Source organism: Bombina bombina, chromosome 7, assembly GCF_027579735.1.
Source record: "Bombina bombina isolate aBomBom1 chromosome 7, aBomBom1.pri, whole genome shotgun sequence".
Classification (NCBI taxonomy): Eukaryota; Metazoa; Chordata; class Amphibia; order Anura; family Bombinatoridae; genus Bombina; species Bombina bombina.
Window position 1 is genome coordinate 35,194,294 of NC_069505.1, and position 21,328 is coordinate 35,215,621.

Genomic DNA, 21,328 nt, shown 5'->3' on the forward strand with positions numbered 1-21,328 from the left:
ACTAGGGATATGGTTTGTTATACACAGAGCAGTCTATAGCTGTATTGTACTAGGGATATGGTGTGTTATACACAGAGCAGTGTATAGCTGTATTATACTAGGGATATGGTGTGTTATACACAGAGCAGTGTATAGCTGTATTGTACTAGGGATATGGCGTGTTATACACAGAGCAGTGTATATCTGTATTATATTAGGGTTATGGTGTGTTATACACAGAGCAGTCTATAGCTGTATTATACTAGGGTTATGGTGTGTTATACACAGAGCAGTGTATAGCTGTATTATACTGGGGATATGGTGTGTTATACACAGAGCAATGTATATCTGTATTATACTAGGGTTATGGTGTGTTATACACAGAGCAGTGTATATCTGTATTATATTAGGGTTATGGTGTGTTATACACAGAGCAGTGTATAGCTGTATTATACTAGGGTTATGGTGTGTTATACACAGATCAGTGTATAGCTGTATTATACTAGGGTTATGGTGTGTTATACACAGAGTAGTGTATAGCTGTATTATACTAGGGTTATGGTGTTTATACACAGAGCAGTGTATAGCTGTATTATACTAGGGGTATGGTGTGTTATACACAGAGCAGTGTATAGCTGTATTATACAAGGGTTATGGTGTGTTATACACAGATCAGTGTATAGCTGTATTATACTAGGGTTATGGTGTGTTATACACAGATCAGTGTATAGCTGTATTATACTAGGGTTATGGTGTGTTATACACAGAGCAATGTATAGCTCTATTATACTAGGGTTATGGTGTGTTATACACAGATCAGTGTATATCTGTATTATACTAGGGTTATGGTGTGTTATACACAGAGCAGTGTATAGCTGTATTATACTAGGGATATGGTGTCTTATACACAGAGCAGTCTATAGCTGTATTGTACTAGGGTTATGGTATAGAAGTATTTTTTATAAGAAAAAACTAAGGGGACACGCTGTAGTGTTGATAGAAATTGTGTTGATGTGAATGAAATTCCTCTGATATCGTGTGAGTTGAACCGTGACAGATGTGAGAGTAGAGGTGTATATGTGTATATGATTGGGTGAAATCTTGTTAATCAAAGGAGAATGTGTGACTTGTTACAAACCGTAAGACTTGAGACAATTGTGATACATAAGCAAAAAATCAGTTGGAATATTGCAAAGAACTAAAGACTTGCAACAAAATATGTGAACAGTTGAATTTGATTAAACTCAAAAAACTGAAAAGTCCAATATGTGATAATTGTTCAGAGATAAAAAGTCCAAATTCAATGTAAAGGATATATAAAGAACAAAAGTTCAAAGGATCAAAACAAATGGCTTGCTCCGCTTGAATCCAAGGTGTGATGAATCAGGAAATCTAGGAGGATAGAAAAACAAGGGGCGCCAACATAGTGTGAATCAGTTTGGAAAACTGGAAAACAGTAGTTATAATAAAATCTACTCACAAGTGGAGTGGCACCTAGAACCAACTGGGTGCATACAGGCAGGCTGACATTCACAGGACCAGCAGTCAGTACGCTGGGGGTCTCACCCGGGAGACCTGTGGGTGGGTCAGATGAGGTAGATGGAGTCGGCTGTGTGTCGTCTGGTGAGCCCGATCGCCACTGTGGAAGTCCAAAGGGCTGTGTTGTTTATCCCAAAAGGGTAGCTGCTCACACGATCAGCCTTGTTTCCAAACGAGTTTCCAATGTCAGTGTATGGAACAAAGGGATAAAAACCAAACTGGGTATAACCACTGCAAACAGTGGTAATATTAAAAAGGCACAGAAAACCGGGTCTGTCTAAAAACAAGTATTTAATTGCTACGCGTTTCTCAGTCCGTAAAGGACCGTTTCCTCAGATCAGTGTATATCTGTATTATACTAGGGATATGGTGTGTTATACACAGAGCAGTGTATATCTGTATTATACTAGGGTTATGGTATGTTATACACAGAGCAGTGTATAGCTGTATTACACTGGTATTATGGTTTGTTTTACACAGAGCAGTGGATAGCTCTATTATACTAGGGCTATAGTGTGTTATACACAGAGCAGTGTATAGCTGTATTATACTAGGGCTATGGTGTGTTATACACAAAGCAGTGTATATCAATATCAGTATTATACTAATTTTATGGTGTGTTATACACAGAGCAGTGTATATCAGTATTATACTAATTTATGGTGTGTTATACACAGAGCAGTGTATATCAGTAAAGTATTATACTAATGTTATGGTGTGTTATACACAGAGCAGTGTATATCAGTACAGTATTATACTAATGTTATGGTGTGTTATACACAGAGCAGTGTATGTCAGTATTATACTAGGGTTATGGTGTGTTATGCATAGAGCAGTGTATAGCTGTATTATACTAATTTTATGGTGTGTTATACACAGAGCAGTGTATATCAGTACAGTATTATACTAATGTTATGGTGTGTTATACACAGAGCAGTGTATAGCTGTATTATACTAGGGTTATGGTGTGTTATGCATAGAGCAGTGTATAGCTGTATTATACTAAGGTTATGGTGTGTTATACACAGAGCAGTATATATCAGTATTATTTGCATATGCTCCAGCATTAGTGTCAATTATATGCAAAGCACTGAGTAGGTTTAATAAACAAGATCAGGAAACCAGAGTCTGACTTATCCCAAGTGCTAATTAGTCTAAGATACCCAACTCTTCGTTACTGCGCAGGTGATACTGTATGAGTTGTGTGATTTCCTCTGTATTACGTGACATGCTGGTTTAATTAGACATAGGAGTTGTGTAATAAAGAGAGGGTGTAATTGTGTATTTTTCATATTCTAATACAGAGGGTGCCTTATATCAGGTGTCCCTTAAATAAACACAACAAGGTCCTTATTCTTAAATAACACAGTTTATGTATGGAGTGCTCATATACAAAGGTTGAAAGGTGTTATACGTTCCTATAAAGAGGTTGTTTTCTATATAACTTCACTCTGTATTCTCATTAATAGACACTTTTATATAGTATAGGATAGCAAATATATGATAAAAGGGCGGTTAGGGAATACATATAGATCCCTACAGATCTCACATAGCCATCTTCCCTATATGTTATAAGCTTGTTTTATAAATATATCTATAGATAGTGCATCTATTTCATGTATATAGAAATATAGTATATATATATATATATATATATATATATATACAGTATATATATATATATATATATATATATATATATATATATATATATATATATATACAGTATATATATATATATATATATATATATATATTGCATTTATATAGAAATGTATGTATATATAGTGCATTTGTATTTTTATATATATATATACAAATATATGTATATATAGTTCATTTATTTAATTTATATACAAATATATGTATATAGTGCACTTGTATATCATTTATATAGGAATATATGTATATATAGTGCATTTGTATTTCATTTATATAGAAATGTATGTATATAGTGCATTTGTATTTAATCTATTTAGAAATATATGTATATATAGTGCATTTGTATTTAATCTATTTAGAAATATATGTATATATAGTGCATTTGTATTTAATTTATATAGAAATATATGTATATATAGTGCATTTGTATTTAATTTATTTAGAAATATATGTATATATAGTGCATTTGTATTTAATTTATATAGAAATATATGTATATATAGTGCATTTGTATTTAATTTATATAGAAATATATGTATATATAGTGCATTTGTATTTAATTTATATAGAAATATATGTATATATAGTGCATTTGTATTTAATTTATATAGAAATATATGTATATATAGTGCATTTGTATTTAATTTATTTAGAAATATGTTTATAGTGTATTTGTATTTCATTTATAAAGAATTATATGTATATAGTGCATTTGTATTTAATTTATATAGCAATATGTATGTAAACATAGTGTATTTGTATTTCATTTATAAAGAATTATATGTATATAGTGCATTTATAAAGAATTATATGTATATAGTGCATTTATAAAGAAATATATGTATATAGTGCATTTATATTTAAATGTATGATATTTATATAGTGATTTATATGATATGTATTTTATACATTTTCTAATTTCTGGATCTTTTCAATAAATATTAATCTATTTTGTATTCATTTATAAACTGTCAAATGATTTTTTATCGATTTTTTTTCATTCTTATTTATTTCGTATTATAAAATGTAGAAAAAGTTTGGATTATATTAATGTATATTTGTCTTAATCTGTGAACAGAATTTAAATAGAGAAGCATTTAAATGGTTTTACTAAATGTGTTTGCGCGTCTCATTATTTCTGAATGATACAATTTCCTCCCAAATATTTTTTTCACTTGACATTTTGTTGTAAAAAAAGTTCAGTACCCACCTCCTTAAAAAAACACAATCTGACATTTGTATTTTTAATACCACATTATACATTTGATATATTTTTTATTATTTTTTTTACTTAATTTTGTATTATTTTATGGTTTCTTTTTATTTTATATATTTCCATGTTTGATTAAAACATATTTTATATATTATTAAATATGTATTTATTTATGATATAGTTATTATCAATATTGCAATACTTGGACCTCATTCTCCTTTAGTGACCTCTTTTTTAAACTTTTCCCCCATAAGTCTCTCACTGATACTCTTTTAAATACAATAATTTTTTTTTATAATACATAATTTCTTAAAAAGCTTAAACCTTCCCTATATTAAGTATAGGCCTTGAGTATTTTATTGAATTTATTCTACAGGGTTTTTATTTTTTTGGCTGCAAGAACAGATCATCATAAGAGATACATAATAACATAATTATATATATATACTGTATATATATATATATATATATATATATATATATATATATATATATATATATATATATATATATATATATAGTATATACATTGCATATAAAAATATATTTATACCACTAAATATAAATTGAATGGTTGTATAAATTATATTTTTATGACATTTATTTTGTAGGACTTTTTATTTTATGAGTACCAGGAAAGGTTCATGTAAAAAGAATTCCCACCTTACAGACACACAGATGTCCTTACATTAATGGACAGGAAGAGGATCCTTACAATACATTATAGGAATAAAAATACCACCATGGTCCTAGAACATCTTTTGGGGAAGTGAATCTCTGATCCTATTAGCATTTTGATGAGATGGACAGGGTAAGAGCAAAAGAGGAGGCTGGGAGGTGTGTGTGAAATAAAGGGGTAGGGGGAGAAGTCCTGACTTCCTTTGTCCTAACGTGATTTAGCTCTGCAGGTAGCCAGTGTAGAGGTCAGCCATACTGTGTGGGCCAGGGGAGGAGTCATTTTTGGGACTGCACCTATTCAAATGTTCCATGAGGTTGTCTTTAAAAGTGAGGAAGGAAAGACACAGAGTTAAATCACCTTACAACACAAGAAGAAGCTACTTGTGGATTAGACAGCATCTGCAAACATCTGGTTTCAGGACCCTCAAGTGAAAGTGATTTGGGTTTGAGGACCATGCTTAACAGAGTCAAGTTGGAAATGAAGGACCCTATGGATTGGAATAATTTATATGTAGAAAATGAGGTAAGTTATCATCTCATGCTCCCTCTCATGAAAATGCATACAGTGGTTCACATCTGGAATTAAATTTAAATGTAATACAATATCTGCCCAATTCCTTATATATTTTAATGGAAATACTTGCAAAAAACAGAGGTTAAAGTTTATTGTACTGTCATTACTTGTATAGTATTGTATTGTCATTACTTGTATAGTATTGTACTGTCATTACTTGTATAGTATTGTACTGTCATTACTTGTATAGTATTGTACTGTCATTACTTGTATAGTATTGTACTGTCATTACTTGTATAGTATTGTACTGTCATTACTTGTATAGTATTGTACGGTCATTACTTGTATAGTATTGTACTGTCATTACTTGTATAGTATTGTACTGTCATTACTTGTATAGTATTGTACGGTCATTACTTGTATAGTATTGTACGGTCATTACTTGTATAGTATTGTACAGTCATTACTTGTATAGTATTGTACTGTCATTACTTGTATAGTATTGTACTGTCATTACTTGTATAGTATTGTACTGTCATTACTTGTATAGTATTGTACTGTCATTACTTGTATAGTATTGTACTGTCATTATTTGTATAGTATTGTACTGTCATTACTTGTATAGTATTGTACTGTCATTACTTGTATAGTATTGTACTGTCATTACTTGTATAGTATTGTACTGTCATTACTTGTATAGTATTGTACTGTCATTACTTGTATATTATGTCCCTTTTTATGTTCTGTCTGTATATTCCCAATACCCAACCCACTTATATGCCTGTTGCTAAGTTTAGCAGCTAAACTGACTAAAGTTGCTGGGGTACCACTTGTTGCATAGTCTAACCAATCTGTTCCATAACTATTCTGTTCTACTTGAAACGCTAATCACATGATACACAGATTTTGTCATCAGAGCGTTGTATTGTCACACTAAAGTGTCTCTCTTTTCCTTAAAAATGTTTTTTAGAAAATATTGGGAACATATTTCAGACATTTTTCTCCCCTCTCTCTCTCTTACTCTCTCTCTGATTGTCTCTTTCTCTCTCTCTGATTGTCTCTTTCTCTCTCTCCTTTCTCTTTTTGGTCTCTCTTTCTGTCTACCTCTCTTTCTTTCTCTATCATGCTTTTCTCTCTATCTTTCTTTCACTGTCTCCCTTTTTTTCTCTGTCTCCCTCCCCCTTTCTTTTTCTTTCTTTCTCTCTTTATTTCTCTCTTTCTCTCTCTGTCTCTCTCTTTCTCTCTCTCTCTCTCTTTCTCTCTCTGTCTCTTTCTTTCTTTCTCTCTCTCTTTATTTCTCTCTTTCTCTCTTTCTCTCTCTGTCTCTTTCTCTGTCTCTCTCTTTCTCTCTCTCTCTCTCTCTCTCTCTCTCTCTCTCTCTCTCTCTCTCTCTCTTTATCTCTCTTTGTTTCTTTTTCTCTCAGATAAACACAGACCATCAGCAGACAGCCAGATACACATAGTGAACATTATTTTACCATCACTTGCTGATTTAGAAGTGAACATCAGTTTATCACAGGCTTCTCCACTGTCTGTCTGGGTAAAATTGGGCAAGCAATTAGCAGGCAATTAGCAGGTATTGTTATGCAATGAGCCCTGCATATTGTACAAATGATTCATTTAGTGTCATAGAGCTGAGAGGAAATCACACACTGACTGGCCTAATCCATTTATGTATATCACGCCAGCAGGAGAGCCCCAGACTGTGCTGTATAATGATGCTGAGTATCTATAGACTGATAATGAGCACCCTGTGCTGTGTAATGCAGATACAGGTCCTTAGACAGAAAACCATACAGTGTTAGCCTTATACATTTCCCTTTTATATACATATACTTTACAGATTATGCATTAACAGCATCACAAAGTATACAATGTAATCTAATCTCTTCATTCTGTCTCTTTCTAGGCCTATTCTGGACTACACACTATGGGTACAGGGCTACCTAGCAACTCATTCTTACCAGGTGATGTAACACCAAGTATTGCCTACATGAATAGCAGTCTTGCAGGGCCTGTGCCCAGTATCCAGAGCAATCTGAGTTCTCTTGGATCTGTGGCACAGAACTTGGCATCTCCAGCCTCTTCCTCAGCTTATCCACTGGGTTACTGCCAGGGGGAGAGTGATTACCAGAGGGACCCTCGGGCATACCGCAGAAACTACTCCCATGCCAAGCCACCTTATTCCTACATCTCTCTTATTACCATGGCCATCCAGCAGTCAACAAATAAAATGATGACATTGAATGAGATCTACCAGTGGATTATCGACCTCTTCCCGTATTATCGGCAAAACCAGCAGAGGTGGCAGAATTCAATCCGACACTCACTCTCTTTCAATGACTGCTTTGTCAAGGTTCCACGGTCACCAGAAAAACCAGGAAAAGGTTCATATTGGACCCTCCATCCTGAATCTGGCAACATGTTTGAGAATGGGTGTTACCTGAGGCGGCAGAAGAGATTTAAATGTGAACGACACAGGTCTGGGGATGGAGAGAAAAAAACAGCCAAACCTGGTGATGAGACAACAGTGAGTTTGAGGGATTCTCCTCTTGGATATGATGACTGCTCTGCATCACATTCACCTAAGGATATGGTCAGTAATGGCGAGAGGGAATCAACAGAAACAAATGTAAGTCAACAAGCAAAAGTGTCCCCCGTAAATTTCAGTCCTAATTCTGATCAAGTTGGATCAACTTCTCAGCTTTGCTACCCCCCTCTGAGCCTCTCTAGTGATAGCTTCCTCAGCTTGGTTGGTGATGATACCCAGATCAAGCATGATTTGTACTCTAGTAGACATCCATTCTCCATCACCCAACTGATGTCCAGTGAGCAGGAACAGACATACCCCTCCAAAATGGACTTGTGTCCCACCTCCGAGCACCTTCCCCACTACCCCAACTTTAATTCTGACTATCACAATATGACAGTCAGAAATGGGCTGGAAATGCCAACGTCAACCAATGAAAATAACTATTATGCCAACATGTACTCTCGGCCTATCCTCAGCTCTCTCTAATAAACAGACTTTTTAGATAACAGGTGTCTTCCAAATTGTTGCTAAACGGAACCTCCACATTTTATGTAGCTTCTGAATAAGACTATAAGTTTAGGATCCGTAGAGATTCTGAAGACGCAGTGATAGTGTAATGTGTCACTCAGCTGGATAACAAATATAAAATGGGAATTTGTGCAAAAAATATTTATGCTATTATTGGCACTGTGCTTATAGAGAGTAATGTTCTTCTCAATTTGTCAAATCCAGAACTTATATTAAATGGCTCATTGGTGCAATACAAACTGTTATACAAAGGAAAACTGTTAGTTATCTGCTTCTCAGTGCAATGACCTGGGGACAAAAGAACATTTGTATTTATTAAGAGAAAAATAAATAAAGAATATTTAGAAAATTTGCTGAAAAACTGTAAATAAATATTACATGGGCATATCTGTGTCTGAAGGGACAATGGCGCGTTCCCAATTCCTGCTGTAAAATAAATTATTCAATTAAATAAGAAAATGTGTCTTGTTCTTCTGTCTGTTCTGTGCATTAAAACAATATCTGTTGTTGATATGACGGAATGTTCTGGTTTAATGATCTTGGTATTATTCTTATAACGTACAGTTCCTGTTATACTATAATACTAATTCCCTAATGCTCCCTCCAGCCTCACCAGTTCCTATGTTATTCTATGTAACTGATTCACTAAAGCTCCCTCCAGCCTCTCCAGCTTCACCAGTTCCTATGTTATTCTATGTAACTGATTCACTAAAGCTCCCTCCAGCCTCTCCAGCTTCACCAGTTCCTATGTTATTCTATGTAACTGATTCACTAAAGCTCCCTCCAACCTCTCCAGCTTCTCCAGTTCCTATGTTATTCTATGTAATTGATTCACTAAAGCTCTCTCCAGCCTCTCCAGCTTCACCAGTTCCAATGTTATTCTATGTAACTGATTCACTAAAGATCCCTACCGCCTCTCCAGCTTCATCAGCTCCTATGTTATTCTATGTAACTGATTCACTAAAGCTCCCTCCAGCCTCTCCAGCTTCACCAGTTCCTATGTTATTCTATGTAACTGATTCACTAAAGCTCCCTCCAGCCTCTCCAGCTTCCCCAGTTCCTATGTTATTCTATGTAACTGATTCACTAAAGCTCCCTCCAGCCTCTCCAGCTTCACCAGTTCCTATGTTATTCTATGTAACTGATTCACTAAAGCTCCCTCCAGCCTCTCCAGCTTCCCCAGTTCCTATGTTATTCTATGTAACTGATTCACTAAAGCTCCCTCCAACCTCTCCAGCTTCTCCAGTTCCTATGTTATTCTATGTAACTGATTCACTAAAGCTCCCTCCAACCTCTCCAGCTTCTCCAGTTCCTATGTTATTCTATGTAACTGATTCACTAAAGCTCCCTCCAACCTCTCCAGCTTCTCCAGTTCCTATGTTATTCTATGTAACTGATTCACTAAAGATCCCTCCAGCCTCTCCAGCTTCACCAGTTCCTATGTTATTATATGTAACTGATTCACTAAAGCTCCCTCCAGCCTCTCCAGCTTCACCAGTTCCTATGTTATTATATGTAACTGATTCACTAAAGCTCCCTCCAGCCTCTCCAGCTTCACCAGTTCCTATGTTATTCTATGTAACTGATTCACTAAAGCTCCCTCCAGCCTCTCCAGCTTCACCAGTTCCTATGTTATTCTATGTAACTGATTCACTAAAGCTCCCTCCAGCCTCTCCAGCTTCACCAGTTCCTATGTTATTCTATATAACTAATTCACTAAACCTCCCTCCAGCCTCTCCAGCTTCACCAATTCCTATGCTATTCTATGTAACTGATTCACTAAAGCTCCCTCCAGCCTCTCCAGCTTCACCAGCTCCTATGTTATTCTATGTAACTGATTCACTAAAGCTCCCTCCAGCCTCTCCAGCTTCACCAGTTCCTATGTTATTCTATGCAACTGATTCACTAAAGCTCCCTCCAGCCTCTCCAGCTTCACCAGTTCCTATGTTATTCTATGTAACTGATTCACTAAAGCTACCTCCAGCCTCTCCAGTTCCTATGTTATTCTATGTAACTGAATCACTAAAGCTCCCTCCAGCCTCTCCAGCTTCACCAGTTCCTATGTTATTCTATGTAACTGATTCACTAAAGCTCCCTCCAGCCTCTCCAGCTTCACCAGTTCCGATGTTATTCTGTGTAGCTGATTCACTAAAGCTCCCTCCAACCTCTCCAGCGTCACCGCTTTCTATGTTATTCTATGTAACTGATTCACTAAAGCTCCCTCCAGCCTCTCCAGCTTCACCAGTTCCTATGTTATTCTATGTAACTGATTCACTAACACTCCCTCCAGCCTCTCCAGCTTCACCAGTTCCTATGTTATTCTATGTAACTGATTCACTAAAGCTCCCTCCAGCCTCTCCAGCTTCACCATTTCCTATGTTATTCTATGTAACTGATTCACTAAAGCTCCCTCCAGCCTCTCCAGCTTCACCAGTTCCTATGTTATTCTATGTAACTGATTCACTAAAGCTCCCTCCAGCCTCTCCAGCTTCACCAGTTCCTATGTTATTCTATGTAACTGATTCACTAAAGCTCCCTCCAGCCTCTCCAGCTTCACCAGTTCCTATGTTATTCTATGTAACTGATTCACTAAAGCTCCCTCCAGCCTCTCCAGCTTCACCAGTTCCTATGTTATTCTATGTAACTGATTCACTAAAGCACCCTCCAGCCTCTCCAGCTTCACCAGTTCCTATGTTATTCTATGTAACTGATTCACTAACACTCCTTCCAGCCTCTCCAGCTTCACCAGTTCCTATGTTATTCTATGTAACTGATTCACTAAAGCTCCCTCCAGCCTCTCCAGCTTCACTAGTTCCTATGTTATTCTATGTAACTGATTCACTAAAGCTCCCTCCAGCTTCTCCAGCTTCACCAGTTCCTATGTTATTCCATGTAACTGATTCACTAAAGCTCCCTCCAGCTTCACCAGTTCCTATGATATTCTATGTAACTTATTCACTAAAGCTCCCTCCAGCCTCTCCAGCTTCACCAGCTCCTATGTTATTCTATGTAACTGATTCACTAAAGCTCCCTCCAGCTTCACCAGTTCCTATGTTATTCTATGTAACCAATTCACTAAAGCTCCCTCCAGCCTCTCCAGCTTCACCAGTTCCTATGTTATTCTATGTAACTGATTCACTAACGCTCCCTCCAGCCTCTCCAGCTTCACCAGCTCCTATGTTATTCTATGTAACTGATTCACTAAAGCTCCCTCCAGCTTCACCAGTTCCTATGTTATTCTATGTAACTGATTCACTAAAGCTCCCTCCAGCTTCACCAGTCCCTATGTTATTCTATGTAACTGATTCACTAAAGCTCTCTCCAGCCTCTCCAGCTTCACCAGTTCCTATGTTATTCTATGAGGCTTGGGGGTCTTTAGTAAATCAGTTACAAAGAATAACATAGGAACTGGTGAAGCAGGAGAGGCTGGAGGGAGCTTTAGTGAATCAGTTACATAGAATAACATAGGAACTGGTGAAGCTGGAAAGGGGGGAGGAAGCTTTAGTGAATCAGTTACATAGAATAACATAGGAACTGGTGAAGCTGGAGAGGCTGGATGGAGCTTTAGTGAATCAGTTACATAGAATAACATAGGAACTGGTGAAGTTGGAGAGGCTGGAGGGAGCGTTAGTGAATCAGTTGCATGGAATAATATAGGAACTGGTGAAGCTGGAGAGGCAGGAGGGAGCTTTAGTGAATCAGTTACATAGAATAACATAGGAACTGGTGAAGCTGGAGAGGCTGGAGGGAGCTTTAGTGAATCAGTTACATAGAATAACATAGGAACTGGTGAAGCTGGAGAGGCTGGAGGGAGCTTTAGTGAATCAGTTACATAGAATAACATAGGAACTGGCGAAGCTGGAGAGGCTGGAGGGAGCTTAAGCTTTAGTGAATCAGTTACATAGAATAACATAGGAACTGGTGAAGCTGGAGAGGTTGGAGGGAGCTTTAGTGAATCAGTTAAATAGAATAACATATGAACTGGTGAAGCTGGAGAGGCTGGAGGGAGCTTTAGTGAATCAGTTACATAGAATATCATAGGAACTAGTGAAGTTGGAGAGAGCTATAGTGAATCAGTTACATGGAATATCATAGGAACTAGTGAAGCTGGAGAGGCTGGAGGGAGCTTTAGTGAATCAGTTACATAGAATAACATAGGAACTGGTGAAGCTGGAGAGGCTGGAGGGAGCTTTAGTGAATCAGTTACACAGAATAACAGGAACTGGTGAAGCTAGAGAGGCTGGAGAGAGCTTTAGTGAATCAGTTACATAGAAGAACATAGGAATTGGTGAAGCTGGAGAGGCTGTAGGGAGCTTTAGTGAATCAGTTACATAGAATAACATAGGAACTGGTGAAGCTGGAGAGGCTGGAGGGAGCTTTAGTGAATCAGTAACATAGACTAACATAGGAACTGGTGAAGCTGAATAGGCTGGATGGAGCTTTAGTGAATCAATTACATAGAATAACATAGGAACTGGTGAAGCTGGAGAGGCTGGAGGGAGCTTTAGTGAATCAGTTACACAGAATAACAGGAACTGGTGAAGCTAGAGAGGCTGGAGAGATCTTTAGTGAATCAGTTACATAGAAGAACATAGGAATTGGTGAAGCTGGAGAGGCTGGAGGGAGCTTTAGGGAATCAGTTACATAGAATAACATAGGAACTGGTGAAGCTGGAGAGGCTGGAGGGAGCTTTAGTGAATCAGTAACATAGACTAACATAGGAACTGGTGAAGCTGAATAGGCTGGATGGAGCTTTAGTGAATCAGTTACATAGAATAACATAGGAACTGGTGAAGCTGGAGAGGCTGGAGGGAGCTTTAGTGAATCAATTACATAGAATAACATAGGAACTGGTGAAGCTGGAGAGGCTGGAGGGAGCTTTAGTGAATCAGTTACATAGAATAACATAGGAACTGGTGAAGCTGGAGAGGCTGGAGGGAGCTTTAGTGAATCAGTTGCATAGAATAACATAGGAACTGGTGAAGCTGGAGAGGCTGTAAAGAGCTTTAGTGAATCAGTTACATAGAATAACATAGGAACTGGTGAAGCTGGAGAGGCTGGAGGTAGTTTTAGTGAATCAGTTACATAGAATAACAAAGGAACAGGTGAATTTGGAGAGGCTGGAGGGAGCTTTAGTGAATCAGTTACGTAGAATAACATAGGAACTGGTAAAGCTAGAGAGGCTAGAGAGAGCTTTAGTGAATCAGTTACATAGAATAATATAGGAACTGGTGAAGCTGGAGAGGCTGGAGGGAGCTTTAGTGAATCAGTTACATAGAATAACATAGGAACTGGTGAAGCTGGAGAGGCTGGAGAGAGCTTTAGTGAATCAGTTACATAGAATTACATAGGAACTGGTGAAGCTGGAGAGGCTGGAGGGAGCTTTAGTGAATTAGTTACATAGAATAACATAGGAACTGGTGAAACTGGAGAGGCTGGGGGGAGCTTTAGTGAATCAGTTACATAGAATAACATAGGAACTGGTGAAGCTAGAGAGGCAGGAGGGAGCTTTAGTGAATCAGTTACATAGAATAACATAGGAACTGGTGAAGCTGGAGAGGCTGGAGGGAGTGTTAGTGAATCAGTTACATAGAATAACATAGGAACTGGTGAAGCTGGAGAGGCTGGAGGGAGCTTTAGTGAATCAGTTACATAGAATAACATAGGAACTGGTGAAACTGGAGAGGCAGGAGAGAGCTTTAGTGAATCAGTTACAGAGAATAACATAGGAACTGGAGAGGTTGGAGGGAGCTTTAGTGAATCAGTTACATAGAATAACATAGGAACTGGTGAAGCTGGAGAGGCTGGAGGGAGCTTTAGTGAATCAGTTACATAGAATAACATAGGAACTGGTGAAGCTGGAGAGGCTGGAGGGAGCTTTAGTGAATCAGTTACATAGAATAACATAGAAACTGGTGAAGCTGGAGAGGCTGGAGAGAGCTTTAGTGAATCAGTTATATAGAATTACATAGGAACTGGTGAAGCTGGAGAGGCTGGAGGGAGCTTTAGTGAATTAGTTACATAGAATTACATAGGAACTGGTGAAACTGGAGAAGCTGGGGGGAGCTTTAGTGAATCAGTTACATAGAATAACATAGGAACTGGTGAAGCTAGAGAGGCAGGAGGGAGCTTTAGTGAATCAGTTACATAGAATAACATAGGAACTGGTGAAGCTGGAGAGGCTGGAGGGAGTGTTAGTGAATCAGTTACATAGAATAACATAGGAACTGGTGAAGCTGGAGAGGCTGGAGGGAGCTTTAGTGAATCAGTTACATAGAATAACATAGGAACTGGTGAAGCTGGAGAGGCTGGATAGAGCTTTAGTGAATCAGTTACATAGAATAACATAGGAACTGGTGAAGCTGGAGAGGTTGGAGGGAGCTTTAGTGAATCAGTTACATAGAATAACATAGGAACTGGTGAAGCTGGAGAGGCTGGAGGGAGCTTTAGTGAATCAGTTACATAGAATAACATAGGAACTGGTGAAGCTGGAGAGGCTGGAGGGAGCTTTAGTGAATCAGTTACATAGAATAAAATAGCAGTTAGTGAAGCTGGAGAGGCTGGAGGGAGCTTTAGTGAATCAGTTACTTAGAATAACATATTAACTGGTGAAGCTGGAGAGGCTGGAGGGAGCTTTAGTGAATCAGTTACATAGAATAACATAGGAACTGGTGAAGCTGGAGAGGCTGGAGAGAGCTTTAGTGAATCAGTTACTTAGAATAACATAGGAACTGGTGAAGCTGGAGAGGCTGGAGGGAGCTTTAGTGAATCAGTTACATAGAATAACATAGGAACTGGTGAAGCTGGAGAGGCTGGAGAGAGCTTTAGTTAATCAGTTACATAGAATAACATAGGAACTGGTGAAGCTGGAGAGGCTGGAGGGAGCTTTAGTGAATCAGTTACATAGAATAACATAGGAACTGGTGAAGCTGGAGAGGCTGGAGGGAGCTTTAGTGAATCAGTGACACAGAATAACATAGGAACAGGTGAAGCTGGAGGGACTGTTAGTGAATCAGTTACTTAGAATAACATAGGAACTGGTGAAGCTGGAGAGGCTGGAGGGAGCTTTAGTGAATCAGTTACTTAGAATAACATAGGAACTGGTGAAGCTGGAGAGGCTGGAGGGAGCTTTAGTGAATCAGTTACATAGAATAACATAGGAACTGGTGAAGCTGGAGAGGCTGGAGGGAGCTTTAGTGAATCAGTAACATAGACTAACATAGGAACTGGTGAAGCTGAATAGGCTGGATGGAGCTTTAGTGAATCAGTTACATAGAATAACATAGGAACTGGTGAAGCTGGAGAGGCTGGAGGGAGCTTTAGTGAATCAATTACATAGAATAACATAGGAACTGGTGAAGCTGGAGAGGCTGGAGGGAGCTTTAGTGAATCAGTTACATAGAATAACATAGGAACTGGTGAAGCTGGAGAGGCTGGAGGGAGCTTTAGTGAATCAGTTGCATAGAATAACATAGGAGCTGGTGAAGCTGGAGAGGCTGTAAAGAGCTTTAGTGAATCAGTTACATAGAATAACATAGGAACTGGTGAAGCTGGAGAGGCTGGAGGTAGTTTTAGTGAATCAGTTACATAGAATAACAAAGGAACAGGTGAATTTGGAGAGGCTGGAGGGAGCTTTAGTGAATCAGTTACGTAGAATAACATAGGAACTGGTAAAGCTAGAGAGGCTAGAGAGAGCTTTAGTGAATCAGTTACATAGAATAATATAGGAACTGGTGAAGCTGGAGAGGCTGGAGGGAGCTTTAGTGAATCAGTTACATAGAATAACATAGAAACTGGTGAAGCTGGAGAGGCTGGAGAGAGCTTTAGTGAATCAGTTACATAGAATTACATAGGAACTGGTGAAGCTGGAGAGGCTGGAGGGAGCTTTAGTGAATTAGTTACATAGAATTACATAGGAACTGGTGAAACTGGAGAGGCTGGGGGGAGCTTTAGTGAATCAGTTACATAGAATAACATAGGAACTGGTGAAGCTAGAGAGGCAGGAGGGAGCTTTAGTGAATCAGTTACATAGAATAACATAGGAACTGGTGAAGCTGGAGAGGCTGGAGGGAGTGTTAGTGAATCAGTTACATAGAATAACATAGGAACTGGTGAAGCTGGAGAGGCTGGAGGGAGCTTTAGTGAATCAGTTACATAGAATAACATAGGAACTGGTGAAGCTGGAGAGGCTGGATAGAGCTTTAGTGAATCAGTTACATAGAATAACATAGGAACTGGTGAAGCTGGAGAGGTTGGAGGGAGCTTTAGTGAATCAGTTACATAGAATAACATAGGAACTGGTGAAGCTGGAGAGGCTGGAGGGAGCTTTAGTGAATCAGTTACATAGAATAACATAGGAACTGGTGAAGCTGGAGAGGCTGGAGGGAGCTTTAGTGAATCAGTTACATAGAATAACATAGAAACTGGTGAAGCTGGAGAGGCTGGAGAGAGCTTTAGTGAATCAGTTACATAGAATTACATAGGAACTGGTGAAGCTGGAGAGGCTGGAGGGAGCTTTAGTGAATTAGTTACATAGAATTACATAGGAACTGGTGAAACTGGAGAGGCTGGGGGGAGCTTTAGTGAATCAGTTACATAGAATAACATAGGAACTGGTGAAGCTAGAGAGGCAGGAGGGAGCTTTAGTGAATCAGTTACATAGAATAACATAGGAACTGGTGAAGCTGGAGAGGCTGGAGGGAGTGTTAGTGAATCAGTTACATAGAATAACATAGGAACTGGTGAAGCTGGAGAGGCTGGAGGGAGCTTTAGTGAATCAGTTACATAGAATAACATAGGAACTGGTGAAGCTGGAGAGGCTGGATAGAGCTTTAGTGAATCAGTTACATAGAATAACATAGGAACTGGTGAAGCTGGAGAGGTTGGAGGGAGCTTTAGTGAATCAGTTACATAGAATAACATAGGAACTGGTGAAGCTGGAGAGGCTGGAGGGAGCTTTAGTGAATCAGTTACATAGAATAACATAGGAACTGGTGAAGCTGGAGAGGCTGGAGGGAGCTTTAGTGAATCAGTTACATAGAATAAAATAGGAACAGGTGAAGCTGGAGAGGCTGGAGGGAGCTTTAGTGAATCAGTTACTTAGAATAACATAGGAACTGGTGAAGCTGGAGAGGCTGGAGGGAGCTTTAGTGAATCAGTTACATAGAATAACATAGGAACTGGTGAAGCTGGAGAGGCTGGAGAGAGCTTTAGTGAATCAGTTACTTAGAATAACATAGGAACTGGTGAAGCTGGAGAGGCTGGAGGGAGCTTTAGTGAATCAGTTACATAGAATAACATAGGAACTGGTGAAGCTGGAGAGGCTGGAGAGAGCTTTAGTTAATCAGTTACATAGAATAACATAGGAACTGGTGAAGCTGGAGAGGCTGGAGGGAGCTTTAGTGAATCAGTGACACAGAATAACATAGGAACAGGTGAAGCTGGAGGGACTGTTAGTGAATCAGTTACTTAGAATAACATAGGAACTGGTGAAGCTGGAGAGGCTGGAGGGAGCTTTAGTGAATCAGTTACTTAGAATAACATAGGAACTGGTGAAGCTGGAGAGGCTGGAGGGAGCTTTAGTGAATCAGTTAGATAGAATAACATAGGGACTGGTGAAGCTCTAGAGGCTGGAGGCAGCTTTAGTGAATCAGTTACATAGAATAACAATAGGAACTGGTAAAGCTAGAGAGGCTGGATGGAGCTTTAGTGAATCAGTTACATAGAATAACATAGGAACTGGTAAAGCTGGAGAGGCTGGAGGGAGCTTTAGTGAATCAGCTACATAGAATAACATAGGAACTGGTGAAACTGGAGAGGCTGGGGGGAGCTTTAGTGAATCAGTTACATAGAATAACATAAGAGCTGGTGAAGCTGGAGAGGCTGGAGGGAGCTTTAGTGAATCAGTTACATAGAATAACATAGGAACTGGTGATGCTGGAGAGGCTGGAGGGAGCTTTAGTGAATCAGTTACATAGAATAACATAGGAACTGGTGAAGCTGGAGAGGCTGGATGGAGCTTTAGTGAATTTGTCACATAGAATAACATAGGAACTGGTGAAGCTGGAGAGGCTGGAGGGAGCTTTAGTGAATCTGTCACATAGAATAACATAGGAACTGGTGAAGCTGGGGAGGCTGGAGGGAGCTTTAGTGAATCAATTGCATAGAATAACATAGGAACTTGTGAAGCTGGAGAGGCTGGAGGGAGCTTTAGTGAATCAGTTACATAGAATAACATAGGAACTGGTGAAGCTGGGGAGGCTGGAGGGAGCTTTAGTGAATCAGTTACCTAGAATAACATAGGAACTGGTGAAGCTGGAGAGGCTGGAGGGAGCTTTAGTGAATCAGTTACATAGAATAACATAGGAACTGGTGAAGCTGGAGAGGCTGGAGGGAGCTTTAGTGAATCAGTTACATAGAATAACATAGGAACTGGTGAAGCTAGAGAGGCTGGAGGGAGCTTTAGTGAATCAGTTACATAGAGTAACATAGGAACTGGTGAAGCTGGAGAGGCTGGAGGGAGCTTTAGTGAATCAGTTACATAGAATAACATAGGAACTGGTGAAGCTGAATAGGCTGGATGGAGCTTTAGTGAATCAGTTACATAGAATAACATAGGAACTGGTGAAGCTGGAGAGGCTGGAGGGAGCTTTAGTGAATCAGTTACATAGAATAACATAGGAACTGGCGCAGCTGGAGAGGCTGGAGGGAGCTTTAGTGAATCAGTTACATAGAGTAACATAGGAACTGGTGAAGCTGGAGAGGCTGGAGGGAGCTTTAGTGAATCAGTTACATAGAATAACATAGGAACTGGTGAAGCTGAATAGGCTGGAGAGAGCTTTAGTGAATCAGTTACATAGAATAACATAGGAACTGGTGAAGCTGGAGAGGCTGGAGGGAGCTTTAGTGAATCAGTTACATATAATAACATAGGAACTGGTGAAGCTGGAGAGGCTGGAGAGAGCTTTAGTGAATCAGTTACATAGAATAACATAGGAACTGGTGAAGCTGGAGAGGCTGGAGGGAGCTTTAGTGAATCAGTTACATAGAATAACATAGGAACTGGTGAAGCTGGAGAGGCTGGAGAGAGCTTTAGTGAATCAGTTACATAGAATAACATAGGAACTGGTGAAGCTGGAGAGGCTGGAGGGAGCTTTAGTGAATCAGTTACATAGAATAACATAGGAACTGGTGAAGCTGGAGAGGCTGGAGGGAGCTTTAGTGAATTAGTTACATAGAATAACATAGGAACTGGTGAAGCTGGAGAGGCTGTAGAGAGCTTTAGTCAATCAGTTACATAGAATAACATAGGAACTGGTGAAGCTGGAGAGGCTGGATGGAGATTAAGTGAATCAGTTACATAGAATAACATAGGAACTGGTGAAGCTGGAGAGGCTGGAGGGAGCGTTAGTGAATCAGTTACATAGAATACCATAGGAACTGATGAAGCTGGAGAGGCTGGAGGGAGCTTTAGTGAATCAGTTACATAGAATAACATAGGAACTGGTGAAGCTGGAGAGGCTGGAGGGAGCTTTAGTGAATCAGTTACATAGAATAACATAGGAACTGGTGAAGCTGGAGAGGCTGGGGGAGGTTTAGTGAATCAGTTACATAGAATAACATAGGAACTGGTGAAGCTGGAGAGGCTGGAGGGAGGTTTAGTGAATCAGTTACATAGAATAACATAGGAACTGGTGAAGCTGGAAAGGCTGGAGGGAGCTTTAGTGAATCAGTTACATAGAATAACATAGGAACTGGTGAAGCTGGAGAGGCTGGAGGAAGCTTTAGTGAATCAGTTACATAGAATAACATAGGAACTGGTGAAGCTGGAGAGGCTAGAGAGAGCTTTAGTGAATCAGTTACATAGAATAATATAGGAACTGGTGAAGCTGGAGAGGCTGGAGAGAGCTTTAGTGAATCAGTTACATAGAATAACATAGGAACTGGTGAAGCTGGAGAGGCTGGAGGGAGCTTTAGTGAATCAGTTACATAGAATAACATAGGAACTGGTGAAGCTGGAGAGGCTGGAGGGAGCTTTAGTGAATCAGTTACATAGATTAACATAGGAACTGGTGAAGCTGGAGAGGATGGAGGGAACTTTAGTGAATCAGTTACATAGAATAACATAGGAACTGGTGAAGCGGGAGAGGCTGGACGGAGCTTTAGTGAATCAGTTACATAGAATAACATTGGAACTGGTGAAGCTGGAGAGGCTGGAGGGAGCTTTAGTGAATCAGTTACATAGAATAACATAGGAACTGGTGAAGCTGGAGAGGCTGGAGGGACTGTTAGTGAATCAGTTACATAGAATAACATAGGAACTGGTGAAGCTGGAGAGGCTGGAGGGACTGTTAGTGAATCAGTTACATAGAATAACATAGGAAATGGTGAAGCTGGAGGGACTGTTAGTGAATCAGTTACATAGAATAACATAGGAACTGGTGAAGTTGGAGAGGCTGGAGGGACTGTTAGTGAATCAGTTACATAGAATAACATAGGAACTGGTGAAGCTGGAGAGGCTGGACGGAGCTTTAGTGAATCAGTTACATAGAATAACATAGGAACTGGTGAAGCTGGAGAGGTTGGAGGGAGGTTTAGTGAATCAGTTACATAGAATAACATAGGAACTGGTGAAGCTAGAGAGGCTGGAGGGAGCTTTAGTGAATCTGTTACATAGAATAAC

At 39.1% G+C, this 21,328-nt stretch overlaps 1 protein-coding gene across 2 annotated transcripts in view; it reads left to right on the top strand.

Annotated features, from left to right (window-relative positions):
* The window catches only part of LOC128665814 (forkhead box protein A4-B-like), a 248,237-nt gene extending 239,132 nt beyond the window's left edge, over window positions 1-9,105 (top strand). Inside the window, exons 1-2 of one of the 2 annotated variants that reach the window (XM_053720032.1) lie at window positions 5,173-5,594; window positions 7,495-9,105. In XM_053720032.1, the coding sequence (XP_053576007.1) occupies window positions 5,526-5,594; window positions 7,495-8,604 (1,179 nt within the window). In that variant the 5' untranslated portion in view covers window positions 5,173-5,525 and the 3' untranslated portion in view covers window positions 8,605-9,105. Of the gene's footprint in view, window positions 1-5,172; window positions 5,595-7,494 lie in introns of those variants that run through there. The other variant, XM_053720031.1, reaches the window with a different exon arrangement.
* The last annotated feature ends 12,223 nt before the right edge of the window (window positions 9,106-21,328 follow it).